Source organism: Podarcis bocagei, assembly GCF_964188305.1.
Source record: "Podarcis bocagei genome assembly, chromosome: 11".
In the NCBI taxonomy this organism is placed as follows: domain Eukaryota; kingdom Metazoa; phylum Chordata; class Lepidosauria; order Squamata; family Lacertidae; genus Podarcis; species Podarcis bocagei.
The window spans coordinates 15604063-15624427 of record NC_138136.1 but is presented as its reverse complement, the minus strand read 5'-3'; the positions used below and the strand labels follow the sequence as shown (position 1 = coordinate 15624427).

General features: G+C 45.5%; 1 protein-coding gene and 1 long non-coding RNA gene across 4 annotated transcripts in view; one reads left to right on the top strand and one right to left on the bottom strand.

Moving 5' to 3' along the window:
• The first annotated feature begins 2325 nt into the window (after nt 1-2325).
• On the top strand, nt 2326-3810 carry LOC308597624. Its single transcript, XR_014013086.1, has 2 exons — nt 2326-2419; nt 3493-3810. It is a non-coding gene; the product is annotated as an uncharacterized lncRNA (long non-coding RNA).
• A 2988-nt stretch (nt 3811-6798) lies between these two features.
• The window catches only part of MARCHF3 (membrane associated ring-CH-type finger 3), a 153976-nt gene continuing 140409 nt past the window's right edge, over nt 6799-20365 (bottom strand). For all 3 annotated transcript variants that reach the window (XM_081213880.1, XM_081213882.1, XM_081213881.1), the window contains exon 5: nt 6799-7259. In XM_081213880.1, the coding sequence (XP_081070006.1) occupies nt 7101-7259 (159 nt within the window). In that variant the 3' untranslated portion in view covers nt 6799-7100. The remainder of the gene's footprint in view (nt 7260-20365) is intronic.

Here is a 20365-nt window from a genome sequence, read left to right as displayed (position 1 = left end):
TATAAGGGTCTGGTGACTTCTGTTTCAGTGTATCTGAAGAAGTGTGCATGCACATGAAAGCTCGTACCAATAACAAACTTAGTTGGTCTCTAAGGTGCTACTGGAAGGAATTTTTTTTATTTTGTTTCGACTACGGCAGACCAACACGGCTACCTACCTGTTACTGGATTACTGTTTGTTACACCTTGAATAATAATCCTTCACAGAATGCAACTTCATGCATAAACCAATATCCCAAGTTGAGAGCTTGGTTCTGCTTTCTCCCTGGGTTCATCTCTTAACATAATGCTGATCATCCCCTTAGCTTTCCTGGACCATAAAACTGGTTATTTACCAGACTGGAGTAGTGAAAAAGCTTTCTTGTTGAACCTCTTGGTGTTCTCAGTTGAAAGCACTCAGTTTTTTGCACTTGGGCAAAAAAAATGAGAGGCACAAATACAAGATGGGTGACACCTGGCTTGAGAGCAGTACATGTGAAAAGGATCTAGGAGTCTTGGTTGACCACAAACTTGACATGAGCCAACAGTGTGACGCGGCAGCTAAAAAAGTCAATGCAAATCTGGGCCTCATCAATAGGAGTATAGCATCTAGATCAAGGGAAGTAATAGTGCCACTGTATTCTGCTCTGGTCAGACCTCACCTGGAGTACTGTGTCCAGTTCTGGGCACCACAATTCAAGAAGGACACTGACAAACTGGAACGTGTCCAGAGGAGGGCAACCAAAATGGTCAAAGGCCTGGAAACGATGCCTTATGAGGAACGGCTAAGGGAGCTGGGCATGTTTAGCCTGGAGAAGAGGAGGTTAAGGGGTGATATGATAGCCATGTTCAAATATATAAAAGGATGTCACATAGAGGAGGGAGAAAGGTTGTTTTCTGCTGCTCCAGAGAAGCGGACACGGAGCAATGGATCCAAACTACAAGAAAGAAGATTCCACCTAAACATTAGGAAGAACTTCCTGACAGTAAGAGCTGTTCGACAGTGGAATTTGCTGCCAAGGAGTGTGGTGGAGTCTCCTCCTTTGGAGGTCTTTAAGCAGAGGCTTGACAACCATATGTCAGGAGTGCTCTGATGGTGTTTCCTGCTTGGCAGGGGGTTGGACTCGATGGCCCTTGTGGTCTCTTCCAACTCTATGATTCTATGATTCTATGATTCTAGGGTACAGTCAAAAGCAGCTATACTTTGAAATAAGTCTCACTGTCTTGCTTGTCAAATGTATGTATTAGAACTTCCATTAAACTAAATTTCTGATTGCACATTGATCGAAATGTTACAACAGTATCACAAACTCCCTCATCCAATTTTGCATCAGAACTTTGCTACCAATGCTAAATATTTTCTCTTGGTTCGATGGCAAGGTACCCTAGAGTAACTTTTTTTGTCACTTGGTGACACAGTTGCTGCTTGGGAAGCACTTCTTTCTGCCTTCTGCTGAGCTAAGCAATGTAATGTAAAACCTACTTCTTAGATCAGCTTTATTTTAGGATAAAAACCACACAGAAATATTTCTCTTTGCTTTCCCTATTGAATGTACTCTTACAATTAAACTGTAAAGTCTGAAGATTTTGGTATCTACTAAGATCAGCCTTTTGGATTCTGAAAGTTAAAAATGGATTTATCACATGTCTAAAATGCTGATATCGGAATTCTCACATTGCAAGGCTGCCGTCCCTAGGGAGCCTCAGGCAGCTGCTAAGGAGTGATGGAAATCCTTTCCTTATACTTCTCTTCGCTGCCCCATCTTGTATTTTTGTGCCTGAGTTGGGTAGATGAGGAAACAGCAAAACCTGAAAAATGCCTTGCAAATGATCCCCCCCCATTAAAGTATTTAATTGCATGATTCTCAGTTGCGTTAACTAAACAATAGAAAGTTGTTTCTCAAATTGTAGAACCCTGAGAGCCTTCTCTACCCAGGTACCCAGGTACAAGTTGATTGACAGGTCAACACTCGCATTTGAAGTTTATGTTCCTGTCCTAAGAAGAGTCTTCCCTGTGTAGGTTGTGCACTGACAAACTGGAAGTAGGCATTTTACCCCTTTCTGGTTTGTTGATTGCACTATTTATGGTTCACTAGGCCAAACACACCCAGAGGACCACTTCACACATTCTCAAAAGGAGATGATTAAAGATATAACTTTGCATAAAATTTGTGCACACTAATTTATAGGTGCCAATCCACTATAAGAAATACACTATGCCATAGTGGGGAAGACTGGCACCAGGTGGTTTTCGTCCCTGCTCAGACTGTTGCGCATGTGTTAAATGTTTCAATGGGCATCTTCAGTTCTCCCTTATAGTTCCTCAATAACACTTGGATGCTTCAAAATAGAGACTGTCCTTTGAAGACTAGGATACATGGTGATCTTGAACACAACTCATCCTCTGAATATGAGAGCCTACCACGGCTTAATGAACTTAGGTTTGTTGCTGCATATTATTATTATTAGTAGTATGGGCGACTTTCAGACATTAAAAACTTCCCAATACAAGGCTGCCTTCAGATGTCTTCTAAAGGTTGTATAGTTACGCCTTGACATCTGATGGCAGGGCGTTCCACAGAGCGGGTGCCACTACTGAGAAGGCCCTCTGCCTGGTTCCCTGTAACTTCACTTCCACTGAGGGAACCGCCAGGAGGCCCTCGGAGCTGGACCTCATTGTCCAGGCTGAACAGCGAGGTGAAGATGCTCCTTCAGGTATACAATCTAATCAGCGGGCCAATCTGTGTGCTTCTCCGTCGTGAAAGCCCCCCTTGGGCACCTCCTACCAGTGTTCTGGCAAGGGGTAAGAAACCCCTGCATAAGGCGTAAGTAGGCCTTCCAGTGCCGAAAGCCTGAGCAGGCATAAATCTTTGGCTCTGGAGTCTTAAGTCACATAGGTGCTATGATGAAGCTGCAGAGCTAATCCTTTGAATAAGCCTCGGGAGCTTTGGCACTCGTTGCTCACATACCAAGCAGGTATAGATTGGGCAGTGGGGGGCCATTTTAATTAGGGTTTTGAGTGAAGGACCTCAGGCTGTGGTGCAATGCTGAAATAAAATGAAATACTGAAGTCCTAATATCGTAGCTTTTACTGGATTGTCATTTCGAAGAATTCTGCAGTATCTAAAGGGCACCTATGCTCTTGTTTTGAATGTATTCAACATTATATAAGGATACATTCATCTGTTCAAAAAGGTGGTCAAACTTCTTAGTTGAATTATGGGGGGGGGGGGGGTTGGTTTTTTTTGGCCAAATAACAGTTGCTTATTCCATCTGAAATATAAGCCATATTTTTTACATATCCTCTCCCATTCGACCATTGTAACAGGAAATACAAGCCAAATGCAAGCTTACCCCCTATATATTTGCCATGACTTAGAAAAAGATAATAAATTGCACATAAGCTACATGTCACCGCCTTGCCAGCAGTAATTGTTGGTACAAGCAAGTCCATTTGATAGCTTAACTCTAAAAAGGGTAAGGGGATGAATAAAACAATTTTTCCCCTCCTTAGGAAGGGGCAGTCGTAAGCAAGGCGTACCACCCCCCAGGAATTTAAAAAAAGAATTCCAAATTGGAATTGGCCACAATTACAAAGCTTGCTGTAAACATTTGTTCACAAATAGACCTGAAGTCTCACTGGTACGAAGAAGTAGTCTTATATACTCTCTAAATTTACCTGTCAAGTGGAAAATCCAGCAGAGAATTGTAGCTTTACTTGATTGTTATGCAACTCAGGCCCAGTCTTCCTAGAACACGTCTAATGAGGCAGTCCGTTATGTATGCAGAAGCTCCTTTTACAAAATAAATCTGGAGAACTAGGGCAAAACTCTGTTCTGATGTAATGTGGCTCACTCAAGATTTACACCAGTATTTATGGCACTGATATGTTTGATACGTGAGGTATGAAGCTACAACATTACTCTGGCCTTCAAGAGTAATGCCCCAGGATGTTCTGCTATGAATCCCAGGAGGAGGGGATCGATAGGAAAAACATGCAGAATCTCCTGTATATCCCTCAAGGAAATTTCCTCTGGTCAGATACGAAATCGGATGTTTTAGACTACAGTGGTACCTCGCAAGACGAACGCCTCGCAAGACGGAAAACCCGCTAGACGAAAGGGTTTTCCGTTTTGGAGGCGCTTCGCAAGACGAATTTCCCTATGGGCTTGCTTCGCAAGACGACAGCCCATAGGGAAATATCCAGGACAGCGGGGAAGCGCAGCGCGTCTTCCCCACTGTCCTCGGACCTCCTCCGAATCCGGGCGGTGGGGCGGGAACGCGTCCTCCCGCCGCCGCGGGGCTTCGGAACGATGCTCCGAAGCCGGGCGGCGGGGCGGGAACACCTGCCCCCGCCGCGGGGCTTCGGAACGATGCTCCGAAGCCGGGCGGCGGGGCGGGAACACCTGCCCCCGCCGCGGGGCGGGAACACCTCCTGAAGGTGGGCGGGGGGCGAAAGTCTTTGTCCCCCCTGCCTGCCTTCCCAGGGGCTTTTAAATCGCCCCGGACAGCGGAGAAGTCCTCCGCTGTCCCGGGGCGATTTAAAAATGCCGCCCGCCAGCATTTTAAGATCGCCCGGACAGCGGAGAAGTCCTCCGCTGTCCCGGGGTTTTTTAAAATGCTGGGGGTGGGAAGAAAAGCCCTTGTACCCCCCCCAGCCTTCAGAAGAGGTCCGGGGACAAACTGTCCCCGGACCTGGTCTGAAGGCGGTTTCCCTAGGAACGCATTAATTGATTTTCAATGCATTCCTATGGGAAACCGTGCATCGCAAGACGAAAAACTCGCAAGACGAAGAGACTTGCGGAACGAATTAATTCCGTCTTGCGAGGCACCACTATACAGTGGTACCTCGGGTTACAGACGCTTCAGGTTACAGACTCCGCTAACCCAGAAATAGTGCTTCAGGTTAAGAACTTTGCTTCAGGATGAGAACAGAAATCGCCCAGTGGCAGCGGGAGGCCCATTAGCTAAAGTGGTACCTCAGGTTAAGAAGAGTTTCAGGTTAAGAACGGACCTCCAGAACGAATTAAGTTCTTAACCCGAGGTACCACTGTACAACTGTCAGCCCCAGCTAACATTGCTGGGTGGTGTGGGAACTGTAGCTCAAGCTTCTGCAGGTCGCGAGGCTAACAAAGCCTATACTATATATTGCCGATTCTCCTCTGCTAACTCAGCATTCATGGTTAGCTATAATCCTATTCCTACTTTCCTGGAAAGAAGTCTCAACTCAACAGGACTTATTTCTGACTAAACATGTACAAGACTCTGCTGTTAGTAACCAGTCCATTATCTTTAAAGGTAAAGGGCCCCTGACAGTTAAGTCCAGTCAAAAATGACTATGGGGTTGCAGCACTCATCTCACTTTACAGGCCAAGGGAGCCGGCGTTTGTCCACTCCGCAGACAGTTTTTCTGGGTCATGTGGCCAGCATGACTAAGCTGCTTCTGGTGCAACGGAACACCGAAACCTGAGCAGCGCACGGAAACGCCGTTTACCTTCCCGCCGGAGCGGTACCTATTTATCTACTTGCACTGGCATGCTTTTGAACTGCTAGGTTGGCAGAACCTGGGACTGAACATCATGGGGATTTGACCCGATTGGCAAGCCTGAGAGGCTCAGTGGTTTAGACCACAGCGCCACCCGCGTCCCGTCCATTATCTTTAGCATGGCCAAAATAAGTGTTTTCTTCCTTGTTTTTCTCTGCTCTTAAGATGACAATTTTAAAGAAACCAATCAAAATATTTTAACCTTGCATGGAGCACATGGAGCAGATCATCCAACATTTGGCAGATTATGCTAAACTCTACCTAATTTGCAGGTTTTAAGCATTTAAAGCGGGGGAGGGCAGATGCTGGACACCCAGCTTTCATCAGCTGCAGCTAACATGGTCAATGGTCAGATATGGTGGGAGTTACAGCCCCATACCTGAGCAGCGGCTACCTTCCTCATTAGCGGGGGAAAGGCACCCAGGAGCAGAATTTGAAAATATGCCATTGAAAATACCGTATTTTTCGCTCTTTAACACGCACCTGACCATAACACGCACATAGTTTTTAGAGGAGGAAAACAAGAAAAAAAATCCGAATGAAACAGTGGATGTATCATTTTTGTGCTTCATGCTGTGGCCACAGACATGTGATTTGACGGTGAGTTTGGGGTAGCCCAATGCAAAAATAGTGAGAATCCATGTGGATCTGTGCTTTGTAACCACGTTTTTGCACCATTGTGGCCCCAGGCAACAGTGGGTGCGTGATTTTTTTGGTGCAGGCTGTAGCCATAGACATGCTATGTGATCTGATGGTGAATTTGGGGTGACCCTGAGGCAGAATGCAGGAAAGCAGCAGCCTCCTCTACAGCTTTCCCTCCTCCGTGACGCGGGATCTGATTTTTGCCTGATTTTTGCCCCTGCACTCGGGCCAGTCTGCTCCAGGGACCACACATTCGCTCAATAACACACAGAGACATTTCCCCTTACTTTTTAGGAGAAAAAATGTGAGTGTTATAGAGAGAAAAATACGGTAATTGGGAAGCTCCTGTTCCCATGTATGTTAACCAAATAAAGGGTGATCAGTAAATAGACTTTCTTTTGCACATTTGGCCAGTCTTTGTGAGGCTTGAGCGGAAAATCTTAAGTCTCTTATGAGACCAATGTGCTGTGTGTGTCAAACCAATACTTCTCTCTCTTTTCAAATGGCATTTCACTTATTAAAGTTCAATTGCAGCACAACATCCTCCTATTCTTCTTGTTTAATGTAGGTGGGAGAGGAGGAATGCGGCAGGAAACCTGTCAAACCACTTAAAGAAATACTGCCACAGACGTGTTTTGCATTGTTTGCCATCATAGTTTAATAATCTTTAAACAACAATAAAAAAGGGTTGCATCCCTAGCGATGCAGCTATATCAACATGGGATTGAGGAATTTCATACAGTATCTGCTAAAGTTTAAGCAGGTTTGGCAGCTCAGCAAATATCATATGATTGCAGCATCCATGATTTCAATTCCAACAGTCGTGTCCTCTCTTCGGAGTAAAGAGTCTTGTCTTTTCATAATAACCACTATCAGGTTTGGATGGAATTAGACCCCCGCATGTAGTTCATGGCCCCAGCTCATGATTATCACAATTAAACGATTGTCTCTTTTGAGTTCCTTTTGACCGAATGCAGGCCCAGCAACGACTGCTGGTTTGAAGGGATGCTGACAGACTTTGGGATGAGGAGGATAACTCTTTGATTGGTCCGACGCCATTCATTATATAATCTACAGTGGTACCTAAAGGATACCTGCAGGAAGAACAAGGGGAAAGGGCATATTTGAGATGAGAAGAGCGAAACACAGAGCAAAAAAAAATGCATTTCATATAGTGCATCTTCACTCAGCTATAGCATTTCAAGGTCCAGCATTAATCAGAATTTATGATACGGTTTATAGATCGTGGCATAAGTATAAGATTAACTCAAATATGACATGAGACCCTCCATGATGAGCTTTGGTGATCCTGGAACAAGCCAGATTCCAGCCCCCTGCTGAAAGGCATTTGGGCATATCCTGAGTTGACCCATAAATGACCAGAAGACAAACACATACAAATTTAGTTTTCAAGTACAGTCATACCTTGGAAGTCAAACGGAATATATTCCGGAAGTCCGTTCGACTTCCAAAATGTTTGGAAACCAAAGTGTGGCTTCTGATTGGCTGCAGGAAGCTCCTGCAGCCAATCGGAAGCACCGTTGGGAGTTTGGCTTCCAAAAATAGTTCGCAAACTGGAACACTCACTTCCGGGTTTGCGGCGTTTGGGAGCCAAAATGTCCGAGAACTGAGCTGTTTGAAAACCAAGGTAAGACTGTACATGATACTCAACTCCTCAGTGAGATCCATCCCCACAATGGTAAGGTGATGTAAAGGCAGATCACCGACAGAGATGCGCAGGTGCAGATACTATTGAAGTCTTTTGCTCTTTTGTTAAGCAATCAGGAACACGATGGCCAAAGATGGGCAAGGTAAGAACTAGGCAGGAAAGTCTGGAAGGGATTGTGCAAATTGTCGGACACATTTTACAGCCTCTCCCCTCTCCACTGGCATACCTTGGCAAAAAGTTATACAAAAAAGCATTATATACAGGTAAAGGTGAAAAGGTAAAGGACCCCTGGATGGTTAAGTCCACTCAAAGGTGACTATGGGGTTGCGGTGCTCATCTTGCTTTCAGGCTGAGGGAGCCAACATTTTTCCACAGACAGCTTTCCGGGTCATGTGGCCAGCATGACTAAACCGCTTCTGGTGCAACAGAACACTGTGACAAAAACCAGAGCGCACGGAAACACCGTTTACCTTCCCACCACAGCAGTACCTATTTATCTACTTGCACTGGCGTGCTTTCGAACATCTAGGTTGGCAGGAGCTGGGACACAGCAACGGGAGCTCCTCTGTTGCAGGGATTTGAACTGCCAACCTTCTGATTGACAAGCCCAAGAGGCTCAGTGGTTTAGACCACAGCTCCACAAGGTTAGTTGGCTAGCTGCAACAGGACAGCACTTACCCCAGTGCTCCTCAGGATTCAGCATATTTCTCCTTTACTTAAAGGGTAGGTAAACTTCCCCCACCCCCTCTTCAATTCAAGTTTATGCCCACGTTTTTGTAAGCCTTTCAGAACAGTTAGAGAATCTTCTACTCTTTAATCAAGGTGTGTATGTATCATAATTTGCTACCTGCTTAGAATGTAAGTTTGCTGTCTAAAGCAGCATCTTTATAGATTCTGTCACTCCCATTTCATCTAATAAACCAAACGTCCTTTATTTCTTTGTGAGAGCATCCTGTGGGCATAACGTTAACACACGTCCATAACAAGCGTCTGCCATAACACCAGCTAAAGATCCCAAACCTCTCAGCAGTTGTGTATATGAACGTCCATGTGAGTCCAGGTGCGCACTCATAACAGGACCAGACCTATTAAACGTTACAGAAGAAGGTTGAGGTCCAGCCATCGAGAAGCAGTTCTGAGGCTCTTGCAAGATTATAAAGAGCTACCCAGCTGTGCAATGTATAAGCTCACAGTAGGGAGGTATGATTATTTCATTAACTTATTTCCTGCCCCTCCTCCTCCCCCCAAAGGAGCCCAGGGCCACAAACACATCAATACTGAAAACACTGTTAATAGCATTCTAAAAAACGGTTAAATACATTTTCTCAACCCGTAATTTCAGTGGTGCCAGGAACGATGGGCGAGATTCACTCAGCAAATCCTGTGAGCTGAAGCCCTGAGCAAAGACTTCTGCTTGCACAACAGGGCTCCCCCCCCCCAATGGCTTGGGGGAAGAGGGGGGAGTTCTTTGCATCTGGCAAGCTAAAATGCTTGCACTGATGGGATGATAATTTCACCCAGTACCTTTCAGCCATCAAATGCCTGGAAGTCAGTAAGGGAGACAGATGCACTTCACTAAGGTGGGTCTTCACAAATAGGGACCTACCACCCAATCGGCTCTGTCATGGGTCAATGCCTATTGGGCAGCCCCCAGTGATGGCACCACCAATCAAAGGTTGGTTCTATGCTCTATGTCAGGGATGGGAGATTTGGCTCTCCAGGTGATACTGGGCTCTAGCTCTCATCAGCTGCAACCAGCATGGCCAATAGTCAGAGATGGTCAGAGTTGCAGTCCTACAAATATTCCCCACCCCTGCTCTAAGTCTGTTCCAATCCCAGGTCAGCCAAAATTCCGGCAGGATGTATAGCCCAACTTGTTCTTGTTCCATGTCCATGTATTTTAAATTATTTAATTTAACAACAACAACAACAAATTTATACCCCAGCCACTCTGGGCAGCTCCCAACAGAATATTATTATTAATAATAATAAAGCGATAAAACATCAAACATTAAAAACTTCCCTAAACAGGGCTGCCTTTGGATGTCTTCTAAAAGTCAGATAGTTGTTTATTTCCTTGACATCTGATGGGAGGGCATTCCACAGGGCTGGGGCCACTACCAAGAAGGCCCTCTGCCTGGTTCACTGTAACCTCGCTTCTTGCAGTGAGGGAACTGCCAGAAGGCCCTCGGAGCTGGACCTCAGCATCCGGGCAGAATGATGGGGGTGGAGATGCTCCTTCAGGTATACTGGGCCGAGGCCATTTAGGGTTTTAAAGGTCAGCACCAACACTTTGAATTGTGCTTGGAAACATACTGGGAGCCAATGTAGGTCTTTCAGGACTGGTCTAATATGGTCTCGGCGGCCACTCCCAGTAGCCAGTCTAGCTGCCGCATTCTGGATTAATTGTTGTTTCCGGGTCAGCTTCAAAGGTAGCCCCATGTAGAGCGCATTGCAGTAGGACTTAGTATATTAGCTTTCCACTCCCAGTTCCACATAACACAACCAATAAATGCGTATTAAGAAATGGAAGTACATTCAATCCATATTGTGGATTGCCACTAGAAAAAAAATCCCCTCTGATGAGAAACAAATTTTAATTTGTAACAGCCTCAAAATTGCTGATTATTAGATGCCAAGGGGATCTAAAACAACATCCCCTGATATGATGTAAGGCTTCTAAATAACAGGGGGACCCTCCAGAAGTAGAAGACTTCCCACTTCGTAAAAATGATGGTCAACTGTTAAAAAGGAGACTGACAGGCTGGAGTGGGCAGATCTTGCCAGATGTGTGGGGAAGGAATCTAAGAGAAATGAATGCTTGAATATGGCTAAGTGGTGTCACTTGTGCCCACTGCTGCCAGTGGTCAGTGGTCACCACTGTCATTGGTCACCACTGTCATGAAACCCCCAGGTGGTGCGCTAATAGGCAATGCAGCACTCGGTTGAAAATGATTCCCCATTTTAAGCCAAAAAAATAATATAAAAATTAAAGTGATTAGGGTTGGGTTTAAAAAAATATTCAGTGCTTGCAGCTGCCTAGTTCACAGTGGCCATCGGGCTTCCATGTTCTCCATCATACTGATATCTTTTTGTAGGGCAGTGAACAACCACCTGGGTACAATTTAGGATGTAAAATTCTGGCTGGAAAAACCTAGTGGTGCCTCTTGAAAAAGCAGGATTTTCTCTTTAGATCGCCATGCAAGCTCAAGCAAGGCTTCTCCAGGAATAGCTGCTTTGTTGAGCCAGGCTCCAAGTGGCTGCTCATTTGTTTAAGACATTTTCACAGGATATCCTAGTTAAGCCTGACAGCTTGTTTACAACGGGTTCTTGCCTTCAGGCACTCTCCAAGTGATGTCAGCTACTGAAATTTCAGCAGCGGCCAGGACAGCTCAGCCTCGCGTTTCGCCAGCAAGCTCTCTGGGCAGCAGCTGCAACTTGCTCAAGTGTTAGAGAAATAGTTCACAAACCCAAAATGTGAAGCCTAACCATTTCTAAATTCCCCTTTGAGTTTTCTGAAACACTGTGCAGTATTTCTGGCGAACTATCAGCCATTCTAGGGAGATGTAATTCTGTGTAATCTTGCTGAGGTGAGGCTCAATGAGCCAAGGAAGGATTTGCCCCTTCAATGCTTAAAAAAACCACACACCCCAGAATCTTGGATTCAAAAGCTTTCCTGTGCAGAACAGAGACGAGGTTTGTGTGTTGATCATGGAAACAATGATGAGATTCATTCAAATGGAGAAACAGCAGTCTCTGTGGGAGACAGAATCTTATTTAAGGATGATGGAAAAGAGCTTCTCTGCAAATGTATGGGTCTCTGTTCCTAAAATAGTTACTTCCACTAAACTCTTAAGTTCAATGGGCTGCAGTAGTGCATTGATCACCCAGAGGGCAGCTTTTGATATATGCATCACTTGGTGTTGGCATACCCTCCAACATTTATCCGCTGAAAATACAGTGGTACCTCTGGATACGAACTTAATTCATTCTGGGGGTCCGTTTTTACCCTGAAACATTCACATCCAGAGGTGCACTGTTCTGCACAGGCGTGGGTGGCAGTAGCCCGCTCCTGCGCAGGAGCTGTCGGCGGAAACCTTTACTTTACTTCCATGTTTGCCGCGTGCATAGCCTGAAGCATTCACAAAGCGGGTGGTTCATATCCAGAGGTACCACTGTTGTTGTTTAGTCGTTTAGTCGTGTCCGATTCTTCGTGACCCGATGCACCAGAGCACGCCGGGCACTCCTGTCTTCCACTGCCTCCCGCAGTTTGGTCAAACTCATGCTGGGAGCTTCGAGAACACCATCCAACCATCTCGTCCTCTGTCGTCCCCTTCTCCTTGTGCCCTCCATCTTTTCCAACATCAGGGTCTTTTCCAGGGAGTCTTCTCTTCTCATGAGGTGGCCAAAGCACTGGAGCCTCAGCTTCAGGATCTTTCCTTCCAGTGAGCACTCAGGGCTGATTTCCTTAAGAATTGATAGGTTTGATCTTCTTGCAGTCCATGGGACTCTCGAGAGTCTCCTCCAGCACCATAATTCAAAAGCATCAATTCTTCAGCGATCAGCCTTCTTTATGGTCCTGCTCTCACTTCCATACATCAATACTGGGGTACCAGTGTAGGGACAACCTATTCCACAACAATGATGGTGATGGTGATTTTATTATTTAAACCCTGCCCATCTAATTGGGATGCCCCAGCCACTCTGGGTGGCTTCCAACAGGCAACTCTGTTAAGGGAAGTTTTTAATGTTTGATGTTTTACCATATTTTTAATATTCTGTTGGGAGCCGCTGGGGAGTGGCTGGGGATGTCCAGCCAGATGGGCAAGGTATAAACAAAAAATTACTACTACTACTTCTACAGGCTGTCTAGTTACTTATCTCCTAGGCTCAGGGGTCGCATGACTCCACACCCTCCAACATTTCTCCAATGAAAAAGTGGGACATTCCAGGATCAAATCAGAAACCAGGGTGGCTTCTAAAAGTCTGGGTCTGTCCCTGGAAAAAAGGGACCCTTGGAAGGTCTGTGTTAGGGACAATGTAACTTAAAAAAACACACCTTTTAATGGCATGGTACCCAAATACCATAAATAACCACACCTGAAATACAGCTATTAACAACTATTGGTTTTCTCTACCATACCCTCCAACATTTCTCCGATGAAAATAGGGACATCCTAAGAAAAAGCAGGACATTCCAGGATCAAACTGGAAACCGGGATGGCTTCTCTAAATTAGGGACATCCCTGGAAAATAGGGACACTTGGAGGGTCTGCTATGGTAACCATTCCTCTAGGCATTGCCATTACGAAACTCAGGAATGTCCTGAGCAATTCATTTGGCCTCAACTTATCTGTGGGTATCTCAAAGCCAAAATTAAATGGGTGCCACTGGGTGGCAAAGTTTAATCAAGCACCCATGGATTCAGCTATCCTCTTGTGATCCAACTGGCACACAGAATGCTTCTCTTTGGCCAGTACTCAGTTGTGGCAGCCAAAAGCACTGCAAGGCAGCAAATGGACTATTGGAAACAGAAAAGCCAGCACATTTTGGAAGCTAGCAGCCTGAGGTCGCTACCAAACTTAAAGTTTGGCTAGCTACTTTCTGTGATTATTTGGCCGTGTGTGCGATTAGGCAGCGTGGATTATCGGAGCTGCACTCATGTCTTTCCTGCCAAAGAGTTTTTAATGGGCTAAAAATAAGCACCATACAACATTTGAAACCAAAGTGCTCAGGGAATATTACAGTCGAATGTTATGAGTGTTTGTCCGAGCAAAGGAACAATTAGATTCGCCTATAACTATCACTGTGTAGTTTGGGGTCACCTGCTGGGCCATTGTGAGTGAATCTAAGAACAATGATCTAGTGTCAATACTTTTAAGCAACAGGACCTAATGAAGCACACTGAAATATCAAAACTCGGCATGCAGCCGGACAGAAATTGAGATAGGGCTTGAAAACATCTATATAGCATCCCAGGAGGTTAGTTGTACCGAGCCTTGCCGGTGAGATCAGTCGGTGAGATCGTGGTGCTGATAACGTCAAAGTCATAGGTTTGAGCCCTGTATGGGCATATATACCTGCATTGCAGGGGGCTAGACTAAAATATCAGGGGTCAGCAAACTTTTTCAGCAGGGGGCCGGTCCACTGTCCTGCAGACCTTGTGGGGGGCCAGACTATATATTTTTTTTTGGGGGGGGGAAAGGAACGAATTCCTATGCCCCACAAATAACCCCGAGATGCATTTTAAATAAAAGCACACATTCTACTCATGTGAAAACACCAGGCAGGCCCCACAAACAACCCAGAGATGCATTTTAAATAAAAGGACACATTCTACTCATGTAATTCAATTCAAAACTTTATTAGCAAAGCCAACAGGCCACAGCTGTACAAGAGTTAAAAGTGAGAATAGGGATAAAAGGAAGAAAAGAACAGGCAAAAGGAGGTCCGTCGGGTGAACAGGTCTGTCACTCAGATGGTGGCCCTCAATTTCGCAGCTCTCTCGATGTACCTCGCGACCTTCTCTGTTATCTGACTATCCGTATCAGATAATAGAAAATACAGTGTAATGTCTGGTGAACGGCCGGGGTTGGAGAGAATGAGTGGAGTAATAATCTCATTCCTTAGGTCTTTATAAAGGGGGCAAGTAAGAAGGACGTGGGACACTGTTTCCGTGTTACCATCTCCACATGGGCAGAGTCGTTTTTCAAATGGAGTCTTTTGGTAACGACCTTCGAGTACAGCAGAGGGAAGCACATCCCATCTAGCCAATGTAAAGGCACGTCTGTATTTTGGGATGGTTAGTTTAGACAAATATGAAGCTGGAGAATCAAAATGAGAAGGGGGAAAATAGGTATACCATGGGCACAGTTTCTTTAAGATAGTCAGGTTGTTTTGTCGTTCAATGTCTTTCAGGCGCTGGCCTATTAGACTCTTTGCTTTAATGAGGCCCATTGATAGTAGGGACTGTGAGTGCAGACCGCATGTAAGGAGTTTTTGCTGCACAGTTTTAAACCACTTGCTTTTGTGAGAGTCTTGCATTACCAGCGGTAGTAGACCAGGAGGATTCAGATTAAGACGAAGCCAATAATTAAATGTTCTCTGCCAGGTCCGAGTTTCCACAGATGGAAGGCAGGCCTCGAGTCGTAATGCTGCGTTTGGAACACAGGAGGGGACACCGAGTATCTGCCTTAGAAATTTGGACTGGACAGTTTCGAGACTGGAGCAATGGATCCCCGTCCAGATTTGCGCCCCGTACAGTAACTGCGCCAGAGGTTTTGCTTGAAAAACTTCAAGGGCTGCTGGGATGTATCTGCCCCCCTTCGTATAGAAGAAGCAGGACAGCATCTTGATGCTTTGAGCAGCTTTTTCTTTGGCACATTTTTGATGGACATCCCAGGACCCGGTCGACTGGAAAACGATACCCAGATATTTGAAGGCTTTGACTTGTTCAATTGTCTGGTTATCCATCCTCCAGCTGTACTGTCTGTGTTTCCTTGCAAAAACCATAATTTTGGTTTTCTGATAGTTTATTGCAAGTTGCTCTCTTCTACAGTATGCTGAGAATTCACCTATGAGCCTATTTAAACCTATTCTTGTTCGAGATAGGAGTATCGCATCGTCAGCGTACAAAAGCACTGATATTGCTTTGTCAGCCAGTTTGGGGGCGTGGAAGTCCGGAGATGACAAACAGTTAACCATATCATTGATGTAGATGTTGAATAGAACTGGGGCCAGGATGCAACCTTGCTTGACCCCCTTACTGACAGGAACTGGTCCTATAAGATGGCCATTTAACGAAGTTCTTACATGCAGCACCGTGTCTTTGTATAAACAGCTGATCAGAAATAATAGTCTTTTGTCTATGCTAGAGGTGCTCAATTTGTCCCAGAGTCTTACACGTGGAATTGAATCGAAAGCAGCCTTTAGATCGATAAAGGCTGCATATAACACCCCACGGGATTTTTTGGCATATTTGTCAATTAAATAGGCTAGGGTGAAGCAATGGTCTATGGTGGATCTGCCTTGCCTGAAACCCGCTTGCTCTTCCGCTAGAATAGCTTCGGTTTCCAGCCAGCTAGTTAGCTTGGTATAAAGATGTTTGGCATATAGTTTGCTGGGTATAGGCAGAAGGCTGATTGGTCTATAACTCGCCGGATCTGTCATGGGTCCTTTTTTATAGATTGGGATAATTATTGCCTCAGTCCAACCATCTGGGAGTAAACCCGTTGAGTCGATCCAAGAAAATAAAGACGCCAGCAGGGGGGCCCACCAGCCAATGTTGGACTTCAGAAGTTCGGCAGGGATGTAATCATTCCCTGGGGCCTTGTTGTTCTTTAATTGTGCGATTAAATTCTCAACTTCCTTCGCAGTTACTGCTGGCCAATGAGGTAGGTCCTCCAGTTGAATGCATAGTTTGTAATGTTGGGCTTCCTGGTCATAGAACAAAGATTGAAAATGGCGCAACCACTCCATTGGTTCCACTGTACAGATGGAATTAGTACGCTCCTGGTCCAGTAGACCAGATATGGTTCGCCAAAAGCAAGTAGTATCTTTCTCGTGCGATGCCTTAACCAACCTGTGCCATGCGGCTCTTTCAGCTTCCAGTTTCTTTCTCCTTAATAATTGTTTGTACGACCGTCTCAGATAAATATAAGCATTAAGTAGGAGGGCAGTCCCTGATTTCCTGTATCTCCGGTAGGCTGTTCTCATTTGTCTCCTTGTTTGCCTGCACTCCAGGTCAAACCAGCTAGCTCCGTCCTTTGCCCTCTTTGTAGCAGAGCTATGTATCGCTGTTGTTAAATGGGGTTTCAATCTTTCCAAGAGTAATTTAAAGCGTTCCATAATCGCAGCTGCTGAATTTCCTGATACAATAGCGGAGCGAATAAGCTTTAACTCCACTGACTGAAGAAGGAGGGTTAGGTTTTCATTCAATATTGGGGACCATTTGAGTCTTTTGGGGGCAGGTATATCCAAATTTACAGAAGGTATATATTGTGGCTCGGCAATAGAATAGTCAAAAGGCCCACCTGCAAGCTCTAAAATTAGAGGTAGGTGATCACTCAGAGTATTATGGCCCACTTGAAACTTCCTTATAAAGCTGTGAGCAAATCTTGAGATTAAGATATAATCTATAACACTTCCCCCAACCTTGGAGAAATGGGTATATTCCCCGGGGCGGTCCCCCTCTATATTGCCGTTTAATATCAGCAGTTCCCTCCGTCTAGCAGCCTGCACTAAGCAGAGACCTGGGAAATTACTTCTACCATCTTTGGACAGACGTGTCGCGCCAATATCCATCTGTTCTTCAGGGTCCATAAATTGGTTGAAATGAGTGTATAGACTGTTGTCATCTGTTCCTATACGAGCGTTGAAGTCTCCACACACAATAGTCAGGGCAGACGGGTAAGTAGATTCGAGAGGCTCTAAGAACGCCTCTAGCTCCGCCCATGTAGCCTTAACAACTGGTTTTTTTGGCCTGGGGGAATATAGACATTGACCAGCAAGAGAATAGTTCTCTTGAAGCTAAGTAGAGCGGCTGTTGCTAAGGAATTGCAGCTGGGTAGGGCTGTTAGAGAGTGCGCTAGCTCCGTGGAAATGAAGCAAGCTAGGCCACCACTAGATCTGCCGCCCCTTTGAGATGGAGAGGCAGGCAGGTAGTGGCAGTTATACCCATTAAGAAATATAGGGTCATTCTGCCATGTCTCCTGCAAGAAGATGATGTCAAATTGCTTAAGGTAACACAAAAATTGTTGATTATTTTTCTTGGCGTGCCAGCCCGCGATATTCCAAGACAGCACTTTTAGGCCCCGGGCCCTTCGGGGAGCTGGATCTATGTCACCACCATGTCCAGCAATTCTTTGGTGTCTAAAAAAACACACCCGTTGGTTCTTTTCGAGGCTGGCTGCTTGGAGAGAGTGTAGTGATCCTCTTTTCTTGGTGATTTGGGGCTAGATTTTGGAGTTGGGGGGGAAGCTAATTCATTCGGAGACAATTTAAGATAGCTGTGCCAGGAGCTTTGAGGTTTCACACCTTGCTTTGGTCTTACTTTATTGTACATCACAGGGGGCTCTGATTGTAATTCCACGTCTACACATTTAAAGGTGCCTCCCACTGTCTTCTTATCCACCAGACATTTGGGAGATATGGGCTGCACATAAGGGTCCTTCATTGTCTCACCTTGATCATCCTTTTTTTCTAGTCTGCTTCGAAGTAAATCAAATCTTTTCAGGATCTCTGTTTGAGCTGGAGAGTGCAGTGACCAGAATCGCTTTATCAGCGAGAGTTCTTCCTCCCAAACGGAGTCCTCACTATCCCACGTGGGAGGCCCGACGCCAGTTGGATGTGAGGCTTCCTTTTTTTCATTTGGTGCTGTTTGGTGGGGATGATCCTGCTGGAGCTTATGCTTTCTATTTCGATGGTTTTGGTGGTTGGTTTTTTCCCTTTTGTGAACTTCCACTCCTATGCTCTTGGGCCCTATCAGAGAGGTTGCAGGTGCTCTATTTTCAAATATTCTTAACAGAACTATTCTTTCTTTTTTGAATAGGTTTTTAGCTCTAAAAATGAAACTGGCCAGATTATGATCTAAAAAAGTAATCAATGCTCGTACCGAGCAATCATCTTGATGTAGATACTCTATAGCGGCTATGTCAGTTGCTTTTACTACCCCCGGTAAAATGCCACTTATAATAAACAAAAAGTGGTCTATACGGTCCAACCCTGCATAAAATCTAGGCGGTTTAGGGTAATTAGCAAAGACAAGCTTTTGTGGAATTAAGACTAAACTCCATTCTCTTTTGGGACACAACATCTGTCGAACTTGGGAGGAGTGGTTCCCCTCAATAGTTTGGATCGCCTGCTCACCTCTGTCTGCTGATTCTGTGCTGGCCATGAGAGGACTCTGGGGCGATATGACTGCAGACGGATCAGTTCCTTTGTCCCAGCTCGGTGTTGATTCTTCAGAACTTAATTTAGATTCTTTTATGGGTGTATCTACTTTACGTGTCTCTTTGATGGCACTCGACTTGGATTTGTTTTTTCCACTTGTAGAAAGGGATGGAAGAAGATTAAAGAGCTTCTGCCAATATTTTTTACAGGTACGGTGAGTTGTCTTAAGCCGCCTTAGGTTTTTCATGTTTTTGCTTTTCTTCATCTTAGGCTCAGCTTTTTTCCTCCGGGGTTTGCTGGGGAGTGGTGGATCCGGGCTGGCTAGGGGATTTGTATTCTGGTCTGAAGCGCTCACATGTTGTTTGAAGTTATCCACTAGGGTCAGGAGCAGCCCGTTTGTTATCGCTAAAAAATTTTTAACGTTAAGGAGATCCTTAGAGATCTGGTATATCTGCTCCTGAAGATGATCACCCCACATTTCTATTCCACAGTCATTGGCTTTCACCCAGTGGGTTGAAAGATTACCTCCAAGTTCCAGCGGTGACATTTTAAATAAAAGGACACATTCTACTCATGTAAAAAACACGCTGATTCCTGGACCGTCCGTGGGTTGGATTTAGAAGGCGATTGGGCCGGATCTGGCCCCCGGGCCTTAGTTTGCCTACCCTTGGACTAGATGATCCACGGGATCCCTTTCAACTATGATTCTATGACTTTGGGGCAACTATGTGGACCCATTAGGGGTTCAGCTGGCAAGCAGATCAGAATTGCCTCCCATCTCAATAGTGAGGACCCCTATAACAGATCAAGGCAGGACAAGTCATTCCATACTCTGCTCAATAGTGCCTTACAGAACAAGACACATACAGTTGTACTTTGGATCTTGAACGCCTTGTGACTTGAATGTTTTGGCTCCCGAACGCCACAAACCCGGAAGTGAGTGTTCCAGTTTGCAAACAATCTTTGGAAGCTGAACGTCCAATGCGGCTTCTGATTGAGTGCAGGAAGCTCCTGCAGCCAATCGGAAGCTGCACCTCGGTTGTCAAATGTTTTAGGAAGTCGAACCAACTCCCGGAACGGATTCCATTCGGCAACCAAGGTATGACTGTACTTGAATGCGAGGGCTGGTTTCCCTGTAGGGCGGCCTCTAGACTGGACAGAGAGTCAGGCGAGAGTAAGGCTCAGGCTTGTACCATCTTCCATTATGTACAGAACCTTAATGTGAACCACAGCCTTTACGCTTGGGCCTAACAACATCTGCGCCCCACTTTTCATGGATGAATCATGCCGGTTGCCCTACTATGCACTAAAACTTCCATGTGCAGTGGAACGCAGGAAGTTGTCATGCACGGAGTCGGGCAACAGGTCCATCTAGCTCATAATGGTCTGTGCACTAGTAATGGTTCTCCAGGATTTCAGCCAAGGGAAAGTCCCAGCTCCAGTGGTGTGGCGTGGAGAAGGGGGCCACAGGGGCGGTTGCCCCGGGCACAAAATTTCAACCCCTGGCGCCGCCTCAATACAGCTACATGCTTCCGTCTCTGGGCTCCACCGAAAACAACTTCTCAATGAGAACCAGGAATGACCTCTCCAGACAACACGACTCTTCTTTTCTTAACCCCACACCTGTGATCTCCTGGGTGG